The sequence below is a fragment of the Giraffa tippelskirchi genome, chromosome 7 (genome assembly GCF_054371585.1).
Source record: "Giraffa tippelskirchi isolate mGirTip1 chromosome 7, T2T-mGirTip1v1.2.pri, whole genome shotgun sequence".
NCBI classification, from domain to species: domain Eukaryota; kingdom Metazoa; phylum Chordata; class Mammalia; order Artiodactyla; family Giraffidae; genus Giraffa; species Giraffa tippelskirchi.
The window spans coordinates 35,755,500-35,777,016 of record NC_137281.1 but is presented as its reverse complement, the minus strand read 5'-3'; the positions used below and the strand labels follow the sequence as shown (position 1 = coordinate 35,777,016).

General features: G+C 47.0%; 1 protein-coding gene and 1 long non-coding RNA gene across 2 annotated transcripts; both read left to right on the top strand.

Annotated features, from left to right (window-relative positions):
• Positions 1 to 39: 39 nt before the first annotated feature.
• LOC145514994 (uncharacterized) lies at positions 40 to 16,464 on the top strand. Its single transcript, XR_014060617.1, has 3 exons — positions 40 to 130; positions 347 to 396; positions 13,814 to 16,464. It is a non-coding gene; the product is annotated as an uncharacterized LOC145514994 (long non-coding RNA).
• An 845-nt stretch (positions 16,465 to 17,309) lies between these two features.
• CCL17 (C-C motif chemokine ligand 17) lies at positions 17,310 to 19,928 on the top strand. Its single transcript, XM_081505855.1, has 3 exons — positions 17,310 to 17,379; positions 19,094 to 19,211; positions 19,814 to 19,928. Exons 1-3 carry the CDS (start codon positions 17,310 to 17,312, stop codon positions 19,926 to 19,928), a joined length of 303 nt encoding a protein of 100 aa, XP_081361981.1.
• Positions 19,929 to 21,517: the final 1,589 nt, after the last annotated feature.

Genomic DNA, 21,517 nt, shown 5'->3' with positions numbered 1-21,517 from the left:
ATCTGTCAAGTGTAGATAATAATAGTTCTTACCTCCTAGGGCTGTTGTGAGGACAAAGGAAACTAATCAACATAACTGCGAAGAACCCTGACCCGCCCGTGATGAGCGCTCAGACACATTACTGAGGAGTGTGAGTATATGCATTCTAAATCGCTTCAGCCGTGTCTGACTCTTTGGGACCCCATGGACTCTAGCCCGCCTGGCTCCTCTGTCCTTGGGATTCTCCAGGCAAGAATATGGAGTGGGTTGCCTTGCCCACCTCCAGGGGATCTTCCCAACCCGGGGATGGAACCCAGGTCTCTTACGTCTTCTGTATTGGCAGGTGTATTTTTTCTTTTACCAATAGCGTCGCCTGGGAAGCCCATTACTGAGGCGAGGAGCCCATGAAGAGCTCAGGTGAGAGAAAAGCATGTCCCGAATCCCACAGGGAGGAATGTCAAGAAGGGAAATGGGTGCTCAGTGATGACAAGGCGACTCATCCATCCAACTGTAGACTGAGAACTGTACCTTCATCATCTCAGTTCATTTTCCCAGCAATACCATGAGGCAGAGTCTTACCCACATGCCCATTTTACAGACGAGGACAGTGAGGTTCCTAGTCTTGTTCACGGGGTCATACAACCAGGAACAGGTAGATGACGGACTGGGGCCCAGGGCTGTAGACACTGCTTCCAGAGCATCTGCTGGTAACCACTGCCCCATACTGTCCTCTGGGACAGGATGAGAAGTTCAGGGAGTAGCCACGGGGTACGGGGGTTGAGCTGCCCAGAGAGAGTCACATCCCTGGAGTGTCAGCACCAGAAGCCACGTTCTAAGAATTCAATCACACATGGGCAGAGAGGAAATTGGTAGTGGGAGGTGTAGACCACACATTGGAGAAGTTTGGTTATATTCATAAAAGGGGAAAAATAAAAGGGGAAATAGGAGGAAAGCATGCTGGAGGCTAGGGGAGAGGGGACTTGGGGTCAAGGAGAGGTTTTATGGAAGCGGACAAAAGGGATCACGTCGTCAGCAGAGGGGAAGGGGACCCTGGGGTGGGATAGTGTGAGAAGCCAGGGGGTGGGAGCATGTGGAGGGAGGAAGACCCTTCTGGGATGAAGAACGAATGAGATCAAAGCCACGGTTGAAGCAATTTAGGTTTGGCAGGAAGCAAGAAATGGCCACAACCCACAAAGAAGCTGTGAACTAGGTGGAAAAAAGTCAAAAGAGTGCCTTGGTTGGTTTCCTCCACCTCATTTGTAACAGAGGATTCAGGTGTATCTCATGAGCTGAGGGGACACATATACTGGATCAAAAATCACTTGTTCTGGGGTGAAGAAGCCCCTAGGATAGAATAGAAGCTGAGTCCAAAATGTACTTCAGAACTGTGTAAGTGTCCATCCATCCATCCATCCATCGTCCAATCACTCATCTGTTCACCCGTCCATCCAACCACTCAACCCTTCATCCATACAATAAACATATTTTATGGCATATCAGTTGGGTGCTAAGTCCTGGAGGTACAAGTTGACAGACAAAAGAGTTCTTGTTTTCAAGGAGTTCACAGCAATAAGCCAGCTATAACAATGCCATGAAAAGACAGCACAATGGGGAAGTCAGTGACCTTTGAGGGCACAGAGGAAAGTTGGGATTGAAGGAAGGAAGTGAAGGTCTAAGCTGTGATCTGAAGGACTGTAGGAATGAACGGAGGTGGGGTGTGAGAAGAAAGAGAGTGTTCTAGACAGGAAGCAGGGTTAGGGCAGCCTGTCCAAAGGCTTGAGCAGTGTCAGTGAGAGCCTGGCCTTTTTCAAGGAACTGAAAGAACATTGATGTGGCTGGAACAAAGTGATGTGGTGGGTGGCAAGGCTGGGGGCAAAAGTTGAGAAGTCGGTGAGAATCTAGACTCCATCCTGAGGGTAATGAGGGGGCATTGATGGATTTGGGGAGGGGAGAGCCTTGCTGAGATTTGTGTTTGTGGAAGATGACTGGGCTTTAGTGAGGATGGGAGCTGGGAGATGGATGTGGGACCGTGGTCCAGCAGAGAAATGGAGGGGTGGCCATGTGGATGGTGAAAAGGAGATGGATTCAAGTCATGTCTAGGTGGCCGACTCAATAAGGTGAGGGGAGGGAGACCCTGGGGCAGGGAAGACCCTTTCCTCTCTGACCCGAGTAATCAAGCACACCCATAACCTATCAGGAAAAATTGATTCATCAGTGAACAGGTCAGATCATCAGGACAGGGAAGTGGGACACATCTTGGGATTGGAAGATGGAGATAAATCTGGGGACCTGTGCACCTCAGCCCCCAGAGGCAGGGCAGGATGAACCTGTCTTCCGCTGCCAGAGGATGGAGCTGAGTGTGTACAATGCTACATACATCTCCTGCAGGAGACAAGTCATCGCACCTCCTGGAGCCTCAGCTGACATGAGCAACCCATGTGACAGCTTTGCCAGCCAAGTGACAGTTGTCACATGCAGTTTGAAGGTGATGAAGAGCTTCCACACCCCAGCAACCTGGTCCCTGCTCTGTGGCTTAGGGCTAAGTTTCGGGAGGTGCGACAGCTGCATCCATAGTCTCCACCCAGCCTGTGGTAGAGCCAGAGGTGGGGCAGGACCCCTCCCTCCCTCCCTTTCAAGTGGAGGACCCAGAATCTGGCTGGCCTGACCTCTTCAGGCTTAAGCTGGGGGGATGTTGATCCCTCCAGCTGGTTTAATCCTCAAGGCACTCCCCGTGGCAGTAGTGTTAGGGCATGAGGGGCGGTAGGTGAATAGGCAGGTGTCTGGCCAGCTTGAGTCAGAGGTGTTAAGGCAGTCCGCATCGCTGCTTCCTCCCCTTCAGATCTAATTCCCCCTTGATGCTCTTCTCCCAACAGGCCTGCACCTGGCCTGCTTCCTTCCTGTACCTATCCCCTTCCTCCAGCTGCAGCACCCTTCCCCTGTACCCCTTCCCCTGCACCCCCTCTCCAGCAGCCCCTCCCTGTCACTTCCTCCAGGGAGCATTCCTGGTCCCCCCACCCCCGACAGACCTTGGAGCCCCAGAGTCCTCATAGCACCTCAAAGGTTTTTGAGACCCTGATCACAGGCCGAGACTCCAGGACATTCATCTGGAAGGTCCCTTGGAGTTTGTCTCACAGCTGGGAGAACCAAAGAGGAATAAATGGGTTAATCCCCGGTGAGGAAACCACCTCAAAAATGTCCCTGGTCTCTTCTGCTTCCCAAGGAAGGCTGAGAGATGCACTCGGCCCTCTAGGACTTCTCCCCCCGTTTCTGCTCCATGTCACCAACTTCCCTTTCCAGCCTGTGCTCACTCAGTCAAGCCTCACTGAGAGCCCGCTCGGTGGCAGGCACCATGTTTGGCACTGCGGCCACACACGGTGGTAAGCAAAGCAGGCACATTCCCGTCCCCACGGAGCTGACTGTCTCAGTGTCACACCCAGACCATTTGCTCCAGCAGCGTCCCATGCTGTTTCTCCCCGTTTATCTGTGCTCAGTTCTTCCCTGGTGTGAAATGCCCACCCCTCCTCCCCTTGGGATGAATCCTTCCACCCAGCCAGCCCAGCGCACTAGCTGCAGCCTCCTCTTGGCATCCAAGGTGGCCAAAAGCAACATCTCCCCACTTCAGGCCCCTCGGCCCTTCATCTCACCTGCGTGTTCCCCTGTGGGGCCAGGCCTGTCTCTCCATCCTCTTCTCCCGCGAACTCCCCCGGGGCCAGCGCTGGCCTCTGAACTCTGCCCGCCCGTGGCCCCAGCATAGCCCCGGGCACCTGGCAGGGGCTCCCGGGCACCTTGGTTGCTCTGCTCGTCCCCAGCGAGGCAAGCTGCACCCGCCTGGAGCTGGTCTAGAATCCTTTGCATGTCCTCTTGTAACCTGTTCCCTGGAAGGGGCAGGGGAACTTGGCTTGTTCTAGAGAAGAGTTCTGAGTCGGTGGCAAAAACAAAGGGGACTCGAAACCCACTCATGGAGTTTCCCCAGCCGTGGGGGCTGGGGCAGCCTCATGGTTAATAAACTGCTAATCATCATGGTAACAGTTCCCTGTTGTCCAGCAGAGAAAGCATGGGGGCCTCATCGGGAGGTGGGGCAGCCACTAGACGGTGGGCAGAAGCCACTGGGTAGAGGGCATGGTGGGTCTAAAGACATCCCTCCCAGGAGGGCCTGCATCAACAGACATGCTCCCTCTGCCTCCTCCTAGGCTGCAGGCCCTCCCCAGGCAATCCCTGGCTTTTGTGTTTCCTCTGGGCTCCAGGCTCTGTCTGCAGGCCAAAGTTTGCCCTGGGGATAGGAGGTTATGGCCACTGGGACAGACTGGGGGCAGAGAGAACCCTCCTGGGCTGTGGCTTGAGGAATGGGTGGGGCTAAGGGGTCTCTGACATGTGATGTGACTCTAAGAAGCAGAGAGATTTTCGTGTGAGGTTCTCTAAGGGCAGATCCCATCTTTCTCAGATCTACAGTCTTGGTGGGGCCCCGGAGTCTCTCTGCAGGTAATTAAACTGAGGCCCAGAGAGGGTCTGTGAGCTTCCTGAGGTCACACAGCAAAGCCATGATAGAGAACCCTGCCCACAGGGTGGTTCTGCCATGGAGGGGAGGACTCCCTCAGCCAGGAAGTGAAGCAGCCCAGCCTCCCAAAGTGGCCTTGGGGGAGGAGAAGGAGGAGCACCTGACCTTATCCTATGGTCTAGTTGAGCATCATGGGTTCCTTTCATAGGTGAGCCATGAGGGCTGATGAGGTTATAGTCTGAATACTGCTCCTGGTAGAGCTGGGTTTCAACAAATGGCACCTGATTTTAAACTACCCTACAAAGCTGCAGTACAGACTTCCCTGGTTGTCCAGTGGTTAAGACTCCAGGCTCCCAAAGCAGGGGCCCTGGATTTGATACCAACGTGCCACAACTAAGAATTTGCATGCCACAATGAAGATCGAAGACCCTAGATGCCACGACTAAGACCCAGCACAGTCAAACAGACAAATAATATTTTTTTAAAAGCTGCAGCAATCAAAACACTATGATACCACACAAAAATGGACGCATCAATCAACAGAACAGACTAGAGAGCCCAGAAATAAACTCAGATTTATGTGGGCAATTAATCTATGACAAAGGCAGTAAGAATATGCAACAAGGAAAAGACAACCTCTTCAATAAATGATGTTGCGAAAACTGAACAACTACATGCAAAAAAAAAACAAAACCAAACTGTTTAAAGTTTGAAAAAAAAATCAAACTGGACTACTCTCTCACTCCCTGTACAAAAATAAGCTTAAAATGGATTGAAGACTTACGTGTAAAACCTACAACCATAAAAATCCTAGAAGAGAACATAGGTAGTACATTCTTTGACAATGGCCTCAGTAATTTTTTTTTTTGATATGTCTCCTCAGGAAAGAGAAACAAAATCAAAAACAAAGAAATGGTCAGAATAATGATGGTAAAGATGATCAAAAACCTTGAAAACAAAATGGAGAAAATCCAAGAATCAGTTAACAAAGACCTAGAAGAATTAAAGAATAAACATGCAGAGACAAAGAAATGGGACTACATCAAACTGAAAATTTTTTCATAGCAAAGGAAACTATCAACAAAACAAAAAGGCAGCCTACTGAATGGGAGATTATATTTGCAACTGATATACCTAATTAGGGGTTAACATCCAAAATATATGGGGTTCCCTGGTGGCTGACAGTAAAGCGTCTGCCCGAAATGTGGGAGACCCGGGTTTGACTCCTGGATCGGGAAGATCCCCTGGAGAAGGAAATGGCAACCCACTCCAGTACTCTTGCCTAGAAAATTCCATGGATGGAGGAGCCTGGTGGGCTACAGTCCATGGGATTGCAAAGAGTCAGACACGACTGAGCGACTTCACTTTCAGTTTCTTTCTTTATCCAAAATATACAAAGATCTCATACGACTCAATAAAAAAAAAAACTGATTAAAAAAAGGGTGTTTGTGTGTGCACGCTAAGTCGAGTCAGTCATGTCTCTGTGCAACCCTATGGACTGTAGCCCACCAGGCTCCTCTGTCCATGGGAATTCTCCAGACAGGAATACTGGAGTGGGTTGCCATGCCCTCCTTCCAGGGGATCTCCTAACCTAGGAATTGAACCCGCGTCTCTTCTGTCTCCTGCATTGGCAGGTGGGTTCTTTACCACTAGTGCCACCTGGGAAGCCCCCTAAAATGGGTAGAGGAACTGAAAAGATATTTTTCCAAAGAAGACATACAAATGGCCAATTGGCACATTGAAAGCTGCTCCACATCACTAATCATTAGCAAAGTACAGATCAAAACCACAGTGAGACATCACCTCACACCTCAGAACAGTTATTAGCAACAAGACAGCAAGTAACAGTATTGGTGAGGATGTGGAGGAAAGGGAAATCTTGTGCATTGTTGGTGGGAATGTAAGTTAGTGAAGCCACTGGGGAAAACATTCTGGAGTTTCTTGAAAAAATTAAAAATAGAACTACTGTGGAATCCAACAACTCTAATTCTTTCTTCTACTTTATCTGAAGAAAACATAAACACTAATTTGAAAAGATATTTGCACCCTTATGTTCGTAGCAGCACTAGTTACAATAGCCAAGACATGGAAGCAACCTAAATGTCTATCGACAGGTGAATAGATAAAGGTATGGTGTATAAACAATGGAGGGCTTCGCTGGTGGCTCAGTGGTAAAGAATCTGCCTGCAATGCAGGAGACCTGGGTTCGATCCCTGGGTCAGGAATATCCCTTGGAGGAGGAAATGGCAACCCACTCCAGTATTCTCGCCTGGGAAATCCCCTGGACAGAGGAGCCTGGCGGGCTACAGTCCATGGGGTTGCAAACAGTCAGACACCACTTAGCAACTAAACCAGCACCACCACCACCACCACCACAACCCCTGTATATGCAATGGAATATTACTCAGCCATTAAAAAGAATGAAACCTTGCCATTTGTGACAACATAGATGGATCTAGAGGGGATTGTACCAAGTGAAACAAGTCAGACAATGAAAGACTAATACCATATGATTTCACTCAGATGTGAAATCCAAAGAACCAATGGACAAATATAATAGAACAGAAACAGACTCTTAGACACAGAGAACAAACATGTGATAGCTAGAGGGGAGAAGGGCCAGGGGGAGGAGTGAAATAGGTGAGGGAGATTAAGAGATATAACCTTCCAGGTTGCCAAATGAATGAGTCACTGGGATGAAATGTACAGTGTGGGGGAATATAGTCAATAATATTGTAATAACTTTGTACAGTAATGAATGGTAACTAGATTTATCATGGTGATGACTTTATAATGCATAGAAATATTGAATCACTATGTTGTGCTCCTGGAACTCACATAGTGTTATATAGATCAACTAACCTTCAGTTAGAAGCAAAAACAAAAACAATAGTGCCTGCTGTTGTTTTCATCACTGGTAATGAAATGATGATAATGGCTCAGTGAGTAACACAGAGCTGGCTGTGAGGGGGTCAAATGCACCTGACACCCTGTTGTAGACGTGGGTGTGTGTCATTCTGAGCTGCCGCTGGTTGCTCAGGGACAGGGTGGAGTCAGGCTTAGATCCTACATGTCAGAATCAAAGTCCAGGGTGGCCCTATGAGATGTAGGTTGAGGAGGGGGGTGCAGGACTCTCCTTCTAGGTAAGGGACTCCCATAATCTGGCCTGGGGAGCACTGAGCAGACCGTTGGCCATTTTCTCTGGTGGCCAGGAGACCAACCCGCAGCCCACAGGGTTCATGGACTGTCTGCTCAGGGCCTGGCTGAGGATGGACCCTGATCATGTGTCCCAAGCTGACTTGACTCTGCTAGGAGCCGGAGGCATTCTCTCCCAAGGATCCTTCCCTTCAGGTCTGCAGCCTAGAGCGAGATGCCCCATTTGGGGGAACTTGGCTTCCCAATCTCTACAGATTAGGACTAAACAGTGATTCAAACTTGTTGTGAGGTTTCCCTGGTGGCTCAGGGGTAAAGAATCTGCCTGCCAATGCAGGAGACATGGGTTTGATCCTTGATCCAGGAAGATCCCACGTGCAGAGCAACTAAACCTGTGTGCCACAACTATTTGTAGGGAATATGCTATGCACAGGCCTGTACTATAATTAGCAGGGCTTCTTTGAAAAATAAGAATGACTTTCTCATCAGCCCCACGCGAAGGGCTGGGAGTTGTAAAAAGTACAACATGGAAAAACATCTTGAAAACAAGATATTAAAGTACTAACGTGACTGATGGAAAACCATTAGTGACTGTTCTCGTGACCAGAGCCTTGAGGGAGATGCTGAGAAAGATTGTCACTAACTGAAGGCTAAACAGAGTCATGAAAGGCCTGAAGGTTTGACATTGAGCACTGTGCATTGTATATCCTTATCCCCAGTCTGAGATTGTAAAAAACAGATATCTCTAGAGCACGTACAAGAAAGTAGATGTTAGCGATAAAAAGCATGCAAGGATTAGGATCTGGGCTTTTGCCTGTGCATTTTTCTTTATTCTTCTGCAGCACCACTCCCTCAGGTCAGTTCGTTATTGGGCTGGTCCCAACATTTGGCGCCCAAACAGGGACCTGAGGGTGCAAGTAGCTTTCGAGGCTTTTTTGACAGTGCCAAAAGATGCGGGGAATTCCAGCTGAGAGATCGGAGGACAGTGAAAGTACTCGGTGAGGACACCCCTGTGGATTTGTCAATCAGGGACACAATGGGGCAATCTCCTTCTAGGCATGCTGACTATATTATGCTTCTAAAAACCTTACTACATAGCTCTGGAGTGCAAGTGAAAGAAGAGAATTTCGGGGAATTATTTCAGGCAATTTATAAGCACTGTTACTGGTTGGACCCAGAAAAAGGGACTTTGCGTCTTAATGAGTGGAAAGGAGTGATGCATTGTTTTTGTACAGCCTATCAGTCTGGGGAACCCATTCCTGTAAATGTGTCATCTCTTTGTGACCTTATTTATACTACTTTGGCTCCTTTACAATCTGAATGGTCTGACTCTTCTGATTCAGAATCTGATACCCCTGCTCCTCCTGCATCTCAGGAGTCTCCTGTCCGGCAGCCTCATATTTATGAAAATCTGGATTAAGGGAAATATAATCCTTTGGAAGGGGAGAGAGAGGCTCAGTTTTTGAGTCCTAAATCCCATGTTAACTATGGTACGGGACAACATCCTGAAGCTTTCCCTTTATCACCAGTCTCACAGCCTTCGGCTCCTTGGCTGGAGCCCCCTATAGCTCAGGAACCCCATCCACTAGATCCTGATACACCATGGGATGATGGGGTACTTAGTGCCGCGGACACAATACCAAAGAGGTCTGCGCCTGCCCTCTCATTTTTTCAACAAGCTCTATGAGCAGCGAGGTGAGAAGGTGGCCTTGATGCTTTGGTTTTGCCTGTTACCGTGACTGAGGTACCCCCTAATGCCGAACTTCCACAAGGCAGGGTACAATTTGAACATACTCCTCTCTCTTTTAAAACTATTAAGGAGATTAAACAGGCATGCACACAATACAGAACTGCATCTCCTTACACCTCAGGTCTTATTCAGGGGTTGACTCAGTCTGAACAACTCATTCCATATGATTGAGAAACGATTGCTAGAACTTGCTTATCCACTTCAGAACTTTTACAGTTCCGAACATGGTGGCAACATGAGGCCTCTCAACAGGCTCAAAGAAATGCAGCCGCTAATCCTCCTCTTAATATTGCTGTGGAACAATTAATGGGGTCAGGGGCGTATCAAGGGGTTCACAGACAACTACAATTCAATGATCAACTTATAAGTCAAATAAGATTTATTTGTCTTAGGGCATGGGAAAAGGTTAGCCCCCTGGCACAGTCTCATCCTTCTTTTGTTAATGTAAAACAATGTCATGAAGAACCTTATACCTTATATTTTATTGCCTGATTAAGACAAAATCTGGTGAGAACTGTTGCTCAAATTGAATTAAGGGATATGTTATTACCGATGCTTGCCTATGATAATGCAAATTCAGAATGTCAAAAGGTTTTACAACCTCTCAAAGCACAAGGAAAGCTTGTAGAGGATTATATTAAGTCTTGTCGTGATATTGGATCAGAACCCTATAAGATGCAATTGTTGGCTCAAGCCATTATGGGCTTGAAACAATAAACGAATCAGTAGATTAAATGTTTTAGTTGTGGCAAGAGAGGACATGTGCAGAAAAATTGCAAGACTAATAAAAATACACCTAATAAGCCTACTTCCACAAATGAAAAGACACCTGGATTATACCCTCACTGTAATAAAGACAATCATTGGGCTGGTCAGTGTAGATCTAAATTCATAAAAATCGATCCCCTTTGTTGGGAAACTAGAAGAAGGGCCCCGCTCAGGGCCCGTCAAACAATATGAGCTCTCAACAAACCTGCAACGCTGTTCCTTTTGTGTACCCAGGCAACGAACAGCAACCTCATCCAGCCCTTCCAAACCACACACCCTGGTTGCTGACCTCCTTCCTGCAACATCTGGGAGCTCAACATTAGATATCCCCGCCATTGATAATTTACTTCTTATGCCAGCTATGGGAATTTATAAAATCCCTACTGGAATTAAAGGTCCAATACCTAAAGGAAGTGTGGCGTTATTACTAGGACACAATAGTTTAACAAGTAAGGGAGTTCAAGTCCTAACGGGGGTTATAGATGAAGATTATGAGGGCAAAATTTCTATTAAGATGAAAACAGAGTATCCTTATCAAATAATAAAAGAAGATTGTATAGCTCAATTGTTATTATTACTTTATATCACTACTAGTAAATCTCATATTTAAAAAAATGGAGGATTTGGAAGTACAGGAAAACAGGTATATTGGCAAACTTTTGTATCTGATTCTAGACCCACATTATCTGTATACATTAATAATAAGCAGTTTTCAGGACTTGTAGATACTGGAGCTGATGTTTCTATAATATCTAAAAAGCATTGGCCAGTTTCTTGGCCTTTAACAGATGTCCCTATTATGTTAACTGGAATTGGAACTATGCAAAATATTCAAAAAAGCACTAATATTTTGACCTGTTCAGGCCCTGAACAACAACCTGCAACTTTACAACCTTTAGTTGCAAATATCCCTATTAATTTATGGGGATGAGATCTATTGATGCAATGGGGAGTTTATGCAACAATTCCTACTATATCTTCTCAAGCTAAACAAATTATGGCAAATATGGGATACAGTCCTGCTGAAAATACACAGGTTTTTTTTAGTGGGGGCTACTGCCAAACAACAAAAAATAGCACTTAAATTGACATGGAAATCTGATGAGCCTATTTGGACAGAGCAGTGGCCCCTATCACATGAAAAGTTACAGGCTCTTGAACAGCTAGTAGAGGAGCTATTATCTCTTAATCATTACCTCAACTACTAGTCCTTGGAATTCTTCTGTCTTTGTTATTAAGAAGAAATCTGGGAAATTGAGAATGTTAACTGATTTAAGAAAAATTAATGCTATAGTCGAACCTATGGGTGCTTTACAACCAGGCATCCCCTCACCTTCTATGATACTCAAAATTGGAAAATAAAAATCATTGATCTTAAAGATTGTTTTTATACTATTCCTCTACAAGAATCTGATGTTCTCTGTTTTGCTTTTACTGTACCGTCAATTAATAATAAAAAACCAGTGTCTCGATATTACTGGAAGGTATTGCCACAAGGAATGCTTAATAGTCCTACATTATGTCAATTATATGTCTCCCAACCACTTGAATTTATTGGAAAACAATTCCCTCATGCTTATATTATCCACTATATGGATGATATTCTTTTAGCCTCTCTTTCTGCTGAGAAACTTCAACATATTTTCTTAAATACAGAGATTAAATTAGAAGAATATGGGTTACATATTGCTGTTGTTAAATTACAAGAGCGGGAACCATATACCTATTTAGGATATATATTCCAAAGAAATATTATTAAACCACAAAAAATGCAAATTCGAACTGATTCCTTGAAAACTTTAAATGATTTTCAGAAATTATTGGTGGTCGTTGAGTCGCTAAGTCGTGTCCAACTCTTGAGATCCCATTGGCTGTAGCCTGCCAGGCTCCTCTACCTATGGGATTCTCTAGGCAAGACTACTGGAGTGGGTTGCCATTTAGGAGATATAAATCGGTTGCGATCATCTTTAGGAATTCCCAGTCATTCCTTAGCACACCTATTTCAAATCCTACAAGGAGACTCTGATTTAAATAACCCCCTGGTACTAACAGAACAGGCTAAATAGGAATTGGATCTTGTAAATCAAGCTATCCAGCAAAGACAACTTTAACAAGTAGATCTGACTGTGTCAATTTCTTTACTTATTCTTCCTACTTTAGATTCCCCTACAGGAATATTATGGCAACCACAGGGATCCTTGAACGGAGATTTTTATCCCACACTCCTAAGAAAATAATGACTACTTACATAATGCTTATTTCCTTTCTTATTTCAAAAATGAGATCCAGGTGTATACAACTTTTCTGGTTATTATCGGTATGATATTGTTCTTCCTTTCACCAGTGGTCAAATCTATAGATTATCTGTTACCAGTATGGATTGGCAAATTGCCATTGCTGATTTCATAGGTGAGGTTCATAACCATTTTCCAAAGTCACCTTTGATTACTATTGCTGCTAAACACAAACGGATAATTCCTATTATTACTAAACCAATTCCTCTTATAATGCCCCCGTGTATTTTACTGATACAAATAAAACTCTCAAAGCCAGTTATACTGGACCCACAACAAAGGTTTGGCAATCTAGCCTAGCCTCTGTTCAACAAGCCAAATTAGAGGCTATTGCTATCTTATTACAGGAGGTTTCTACAGCATTAAACATTCTATCAGATTCTCAATATACTGTACAGATAACATAAATTATTGAAACCGTATCTCTACCAAAGGCTTATTCTAAGTCATCTATTATTACAATATTATCTCAATTACAAAATACAGTAAGGCTTCGTTCTGCCCCTTTTTATATTACACATATCAGATCTCATTCTAATTTGCCTAGACGATTGGCAAAGGGCAATGATTCCACAGACTCTTTCCTAGTTGCATTTCTTATTCTTTATAAATTTCATCAACTCACACATTCAAATACACTGGCTTGATGAATAAATTCCAATTATCCAGACAAGGAGCTTGAAATACTGTTTCTACAATACTGCCCTACACGTACTCTTACTCACCACATTCCTACAACTACAGGGGTTAATCCCAGAGGCCATTATCCCAACGATATTTGACAGACTGATGTTACTCATGTCCCTTCTTTTGGACGTTTGGGAGCTGTTCATGTTTCTGTGGATACTTATTCGGGCATGATTTCTGCTTCTGCTCATTCTGGAGAAACATCTGCTCATGTTATCTCACATTTTTTGCAAGCTTTTTCTTACATGGCCCTACCAAAACATGTTAAAACCAATAATGGCCCTGCATATGTGAGTCATGGTTTTGCAATGTTTTTATCTGATTGGAATATTTCTCATTCTACAGAAATTCCATATAATTCTCAAGGCCAGGCTATTATTGAATGTACTCATCGTACTCTAAAAAATAAGTTGTTTAAACAGAAAGGGGGAGAAAAGTATGGCATATTGATGACACCAAAAGAGAAATTAGCCCAAGCTTTATTTATTTTAGATTTTTTGGATTTATGATTGGATCATACAACGCCAGCAGCAACACTGTATTTTCAGAACACCATTCTTAGTGAAAATCATACTCCTGGTCAAATGATTGCGGATAATACTCCGGTATGGTGGAAAAATGCTATGAACAACTGGTGTAAGGGCCTTAGACTTAAGAAAGGACGAGGTTATGCTCTTGTCATTTCAGATGACGGACAACACCACTGGATACCAGGAAGGCATGTCAAAGTAAGGAAAGAAGAGGACATGGTTTGACATTGATCCTCCCGGAGAGCTGCCAGCGATGGGGAAAACAAGACTGACGATCAGCAACCACTCTGAACCGACTCCAAGGACCAACAAAGCCAAACTGCTTACTTGGGGTCAATTGAAGAAACTGACCACTGAAAGGGAAAAATTGGTCAAAAAACAGGGACAGCCTTTGACCTTGGCTACCTTGTTCTTGGCTATGTTATCTATGGTAATTACCATGGTAGGTGCCAATCATACTTATTGAGCATATGTGCCCAATCCTCCCCTATTAAGACCAATTACGTGGGAGGATTCTTCTGTTCCAATTTTCATAAATGATTCTTCTTGGTTACCCAGACCTTTTGACCCGAGCCTTCCTCTAAAACCAGAAGAAGAGGGCCGACAACTTTCAAATGTTAGTGTTAATTATACCATGGGAACAGGGAACAAAACTCATTTTTTCTTATTAGAGGCATTTTCCTTTAATATCACAGGAGAAAATACTACTATGTTTCCGCCCCATCTACCTAACTGTGTTATTTCTATAGAATCTGGACTAGGACATTGGGTACAATGGAAATTATGTAAAGCTAATACTGGATATATTATGGCCAATACTTCTGATGGAGAAATTATTGATTGGAGTCCCAAAGGAGATCCTTTGGATAAAAATAATAATTTGAATTTGCCTATATTGTTAAACAATACTTTCGACTGCATGAATAACATTGTTAATAGCTCTATATATTGGCATGGAGGGAGTGTCTCCCCTCCCTTACCTCAATTACCTTATATGCCTTTACAATCAGAATTGTGGAAATAGGGGCTTCCCTGGTGACTCAGTGGTAAAGAATCTGCCTGCCAATGCAAGAGATATGGGTTCGATCCCTGGTCCGGGAAGATCCCACATGCCTTGGAGCAAGTAAGCCCACGTGCCACAGCTACTGAGCTGTGCTCTAGAGCCCATGCTCTGCAACAGGAAAAGCCACTTAAATAAGAAGCCTACGCACAACTAGAGAGTAGCCCCCTCTTACCACAATTAGAGAAAGCCCTTGCATCAACGAAGACCCAGCACAATCAAAATAAATTAATTAATTAATTAAAAAAAAAAAAGAATTGTGGAAAATATCAGCTGCCTTCCAACCCATAACAGCATGGAAGGGGCAATTTAATTCATCAAGATCCAGTCATTTCTTACATATTGATAAAAATTCAACACATTGGATTAAAACATTTGTTCGTTTACCTTTCGTATTTTTGATAGGACCTACTTTTTATATTGCCTCTTCTGGGTTACTTACTTGTCAAAATTGTTCCTTTTACACTTGTATCAATTCTTCTCTCCAATTTCAGAATGACTATTCTCCATATATTCTAAAAACCAGATCTGGAGTATGGCTTCCTGTAAAAATGAATAGACCATGGCAGGATAGCCCCACAGTCTATATTGTAGAAGAAATCCTTAAGAAAGTGTTAAAATGCCCTAAATGGTTTATTGGACTGTTAATTGGTGCCATTTTAGGAATTATTGCTATAGCTACTATAGCAGCTATAGCAGGGGTGGCATTACATCAGAGTGTACAGACTGCGCACTTTGTGCAGGAATGGCATAAAGATTCTGATGTTCTTTGGTCTACCCAAAGACAAACAGGTGGAAAATTAGCTGCATAAATGGCTGATTTACAACAGATTGTTATACTACTAGGTGATCAAGGAAACAGTCTGCAAAAACAGATTCGTCTTCAGTGTGATTAGAACATTACTTCTATTTGTGTCACTCCTCACAAATATAATGAATCTTCATTTCATTGGGACAAAGTTAAACAACACCTCTTAAACCAAGGTAATCTATCTCTGGATATTAATAATTTACAGCAAGAGATTATGGAAACTTTCTCTCAGAAACTACACCTTTTGCAAAGATCTAATCTGCAGGAAGCAGCAGCAGATGGGATTTCTCAATTAAATCCCATTCCTCACTTGAAAACTATTGGAGGATCAATGGCTGGTTTTATGTTAATTTTTATATGTCTTTTTTTCTGTTTCTACATAGTCTGATCATCAAGAAAGTCAACGGACAACAACAGCAATTAGTGACTATCGCTTTGGCTTCTATGAGCAACAATAATCATTAAAAATAAGCTTCTAAAAATCGAAGAGGGGGATATGTAGGGAATATGTTATGCACAGGCCCGTACTATAATTAGCAGGGCTTCTTTGAAAAATAAGAATGACTTTCTCATCACTCCCAGGTGAAGGGCTGGGAGCAGTAAAAAGTACAACATGGAAAAACATCTTGAAAACAAGATGTTGAAGTACTGATGTGACTGATGGAAAACCATTAGTGACTGTTCTCGTGACCAGAGCCTTGAGGGAGTTGCTGAGAAAAGTCGTCACTAGCTGATGGGCTAAACAGAGTCATGAAAGGCCTGAAGGTTTGACATTGAGGACTGTGCACTGTATATCCTTATCTCCAATCTGAGATTGTAAAAAACAGATATCTCTGGAGCACGTACAAGAAAGTAGATGTTAGCAATAAAAAGCAGGCAAGGACTAGGATCTGGGCTTTTGCCTGCGAATGGCTTCAGCCTCCTGATCCCCACTTTATTTCTGAGTCTTATTTTTCCTTATTCTTCTGCGGCACCGCTCCCTCGGGTCGGTTCATTGTTGGGCTGGTCCCAACATTATTGAGCCTGTACTCCCCAACAAGAGCAGCCAACGCCATGAGAAGCAACTAGAGCGCAGCCCCCACTCACTTCAACTAGAGAAAAGCCCACCTAGCAACAAAGACCCAGCATGGCCAAATATTAATCAATAAATGAAACTATAAAAAACAAAAACCTGGAGGGCTCTGGCCTACTGTGGTCCAAAGGACCCACACCCAGGCTGTCTGGGCCCCAGGCCTTTCTCAGGTTGCAATGGAGCTACCCCTGCAGAAAGATGCCGTGTGCCCGTGCAGCCTGCTGACCCCCCGAGGAGGCCCTCTCAGCACCCGAAAGCTCCTCCGGGTGGGCAGCCTCTCTTGGCCCCAGCCTGGCTGCCCCTATCCCTTGCCCAGGGCGCGCCAAACATGAAGGAGGTCGGCCAGCCTGAGCAGAGATGCAGCCAGCTGAGGATGGAGGCGTCTCAGTTCTGGTATTTGAGGAACCAAGAAATGTCCCCTGTGAAAGGAGAAGTGTGTCATGGCCCCAGGACACACATACCCCACCTCTGTCCCCAACGGAGGGCCCGTTCTCTGGAAAGCCGCAAACATTCCAAGACTGGACTTCTGTTGAATCATTTCGAATTCTTCGAACTCCACGGGTCTAGGGAAGGATGTGGGGGAGGTGATCAGAGGCGGGGCAATATCCCCAAAGAGGTTAAATAGGTCACCTCCACCCTTGGAGTTCACCCTGGTCTCCCCTGAGCAGAGGGACCCACACGCAGAGACCTTCTCCCGGGCTCCTGGCACCATGGCCCCCCTGAAGATGCTGCTCCTGGTCGCCCTCCTCCTGGGGGCTCTCCTGCAGGACACCCACGCAGGTGAGAGCAGAGGAGAGACACAGGAGGAAGGGACAATGGGCAAGGAGGGGCGGGGCCGCTAAGACCACAGCAGCTGAACACGCACATTATTCCTGCACCCCACTTACTCCCACAAAGGTGTGAGAGGCTGGCAGCAATAGGATTTGGAGGGAGGCGTTCAAAGGAAAATAATGATGATGAAGAGGAGGAGGAGGAGGAAGATGAATTTCCCAGGACTTGGGGCTCAGCTTCTGAGGAAAACCTTGCTTGCACATCTCCCCCTGCAAATGTCATGAGGCAGTGACTGTGGTTGTGTTTTGACAGTGGACAAGGAGCAATTCTCACAAGTATTTGTTAAGAGTCTGTTTATTTAATGGGTTTTTATATACAATGAAGGGCTTCCCTGGTAGCTCAGCTGGTAAAGAATCTACCTGCAATGCAGGAGACCCCGGTTCGATTCCTGGGTTGGGAAGATCCCCTGGAGGAGGCTATGGCAACCCACTCTAGTATTCCTGCCAGGAGAAGCCCCATGGACAGAGGAGCCTGTCGGGGCTACAGTCCATGGGGTGTCAAAGAGTCGGGCACGACTGAGCGACTAAGCACAGCACAGCATATACAACGAGAGGGCTGGCATAAAGGCAGGAGCACACGACCCCAGAGCAGGTGGAAAAAAAGAGATTTTTAGACTCAGTTGGGAAAGGAAGGCTGAGCTAAGATTGCTCTTTTAGAGAGACAAAGCTGGTTAGCGCTCCGGGTGGTGACAGAGTGACAGGGCCACAGTCTTCGGGGCTGTCTTAATGGGGTGACCTTCACAGTTGGCTGCATGTCTCACTTTTGTAAAAGTCTGGGCCTGGCCAGCTCCGTGTCAGTCAAACCAAGTTCCAGCCCTGAGATGGTGAGAGGACACTCCGAGGCTTCTCAGAAAACACCTTGTGGGGGTCTGAATTGAAGTCACGGATCATCTGTTTGCCGGTTTGCAGACGCTGGATATTTTTTCTTGTGCAAAGATGAGGACTCTGAGCCCCGGGAAAGTGTGTTCACACCTGGGCCTCCACTTTCTCATCTGTAGAATGGGGTGGTGACGGCACCTGTCTCCAGGTGTGCTTGAGGACTGAAGGAGCGGCTGCAGCAAAGGGTCAGCCCAGAGCCTGGTCCAGAGTCAACGTTTGGTGATTCGGGGCTGGTCTGAGTGGGAGCACACATGGATGCACACACACGCAGACACACACCTATATGCGCAGACTCCTCAGGCACATACAGATCCACACTTGCACACAGATCTCCACACACAAATGTGCACACGCACAAAGATGCACACACAGGCACATGTACACAAATCCTCTCAAACACACAGAGACATGTGCACAGACAGACACACAAACACCGCAAGGCCCCTCAAAGCACACACACGACCTCATGCACACAAACGTGCACACTCTGACACACAGACTCACACACAGAGACACAGGTGCAGACCCCTCACATACTCCCCCACACAGAAACACGATCACATAGCCCCCCGAGGAGACCCCTCCCAACCACACAGACACACACATGCAGAAATGCACACTCAAGGACCCCCACGATACCACATACACATGCACCAACACAGACACACACACACACACACACAGACTTCTCACTACAGAGACACACACACTCATGCCAGCCCTCACAGACCCTCCCCAAGCAGACATGAACACACATACCTGTTTCTGCTTGGCCTTCCCCGCAGCTCGAGCAGGCAGCGTGGGCCGGGAGTGCTGCCTGCAGGTTTACAAAGGATCCATTCCCAGCAAGCTGCTAGTGGATTGGTACCGGACCTCGGGCGATTGTCCCAACAATGCTATTGTGTAAGTCTTCCCCTGCCGCTCCCCTGTGCTCCCCTTCTTACCCCAGGAGCTGAACGTGGGGGAAGGTGGACCCTGGAGCTCCCAGAAGCGCCACTGCAGAGAGGAGAGGACAGACCAGGGCCTTCATCTCTTGTCATCCTGGTCCTACTCCTCAGGGCCGCTCCCACTCCACACTCCATGAACCCCCAAAGGCCCTCAGGCTGTGAGGTCTAAGCTCTTCATACATTTACGAGGAAACAGAGGCCCTGAGAGACATGGGACAGCCCCATGCACAGGGGCAGTCAGCAGCCCCTGTGGTTGCCTCTGCGGCCTGGGCCTGAGCCCTGAGCCCCTCCCGCGCACCCCTCGTCCCCAGGGTTATGTGGGTGCAGATGGTCTGAGGTGGGGAGCAAAGCCATGCAGCCCTGGCTCCCTGGAAGGGTCGGGAATCACTAAGGACAGAGCCTGGGGTCCCAGAACTGCCGCTGCCACCCTGGGTGACTTCAGGCGAGTTCCGGCCCCTCTTGGGGACTTGGGTCCTGGTCATCACAGGGCGAGGCTGTGCCAGGACTCCGGAAGGCCTCCCTGCCCTGACCCCCCACCGTGGTGCTCCCTCCATGTAGGCTGGTGACTCGCCATGGCAGAACCATTTGTGCAAACCCCAAGGACAAAAAGGTGAAGAATGCAGTGAGGTACCTGCAGCAACACATGAAGTCACCTAAGCTGGCCATCCAGTAGTCCTGACCTCTCCCTGGACCTCTTGTAGGCCTCTCGCCTCCATGTTCACAACCCCAACCCCCAGCTCCTGGAGCCAGAGGAGGCCCTACAAGGACAAAGAGGCCCCTTGTCCCCTTTTCTGATTAAAGTCTTTCTCCCCCAGTCTGGGTTCAGCGTGTTCTGTCCACCCTGGCCTGTCGCCCTGGAAGGGCCCTCAGAGGACATCTCGTCTCACTCTGTTCATGTTAGAGAGGGAAGCTGAAGCTTCGGGTTCAGACCACCCTCGGGGAGATGGGGACCCAGGAGAGAGACGCGGGCAGGGGTGGGGCTGGGGGATGTGGGATGACCAGGGCAGGGGTGACAAGAGGCCGGTTGCCCCTCCGCTCTGCTGCATGCGAACAGGAAGAAGCCCCAGGAAGGGGCTTCCAGCTCTCCTCCCATCTGATCTGCCCCTGGCATCCTCCCAGGCCTGCCTCATTCTCTTCCATGACGCCACCTGCTGATGTGGAGCTGAGGACACATTTCCCCTTAAGCATCTGATCCCAGTTCCACGAATGTTTCCAGGATTCTTTCCAGGCAGGCTGGGGTTCTGCCAAGTACTGGGGAGCTCCCTGGTGGCAGGGCCTCCGGCAGTCCCTTCTCCATCTTGCCTACCTCTCAGCCCCCCAACCACACACTACAGCCCTGCCAGCCCCAGAGGGTCTTTGTACGCCCAGCTGCACCCCCCTCTCCTGGCTCCAACTCCAAGCTGGCTCCCAAGGCTGGAGTTACTCCCCCTTGTCCTGAGTGCCCTGCCCCAGCCTCACCCCTGCACCCACCCATCCCCATGGCCCCCAGCCCTCATCTCCCACTCCGATCAGGCTGCTTCCCACATGGCCCCGTGATTCCTGCTGACCTGAAGTGTGAGCCCCGCCCTACCAGGTGACATCGCACCCAGCCTCAGCCCAAGCCATCCCGGCTGCCACCCCTCCCGCCTCCTGCTCTTAGGGCAGCCCATGGGGGTTGTTTTCCTGTTGACTCCTGTGAGGCTCTGTAGTCCTGATTCCTCCATCATATTGGGAGCTCAGTGAGTCCCCCTAGAGAATCCACAGCCCATGTGCTCAGAAGGATGGAGAAGGACCCATCCCCAAACCCCTCTGTCCAGGCCCAGCTGAGGACTGGAGTCCTGGGGAATGGACGGAAGTTAGGATCTTCAGATTCTAGATCTGTCTCACTCTCCTCGCCAGTCGTGGGCCTGTGGCTTCTTCTCTGGGGCGAAGTCTAGTGACAGGGGCTGTGCATCCTCCTCTCCTGGAATTCTGTGTTATTTGGCTGAGCTGCAAATGAGAGTTCTTTTCAGGCAAAGTTTATGCCTTCTTCTGCCCCCTTGTGGCCAGTTGTTTTATTGACGGGCAGATATCAGAGCCAAGCCAACTTTGAGGATGGGCACGAATAAAAGTGATGATAATAAGGTTGATGATGGTGGTGAATTATCTTATCCATGACCCCAGGGTCTTCTCAGCCACAGGTGAGCTCTTTCTCTGCCCCTGGCCCCAAAGAGTATCCCTCGAACAACCACCTCTGATACAGAGTCTTTGAGGGCAGCCCAGTCTGAGTCCTTTGTGGGAAAA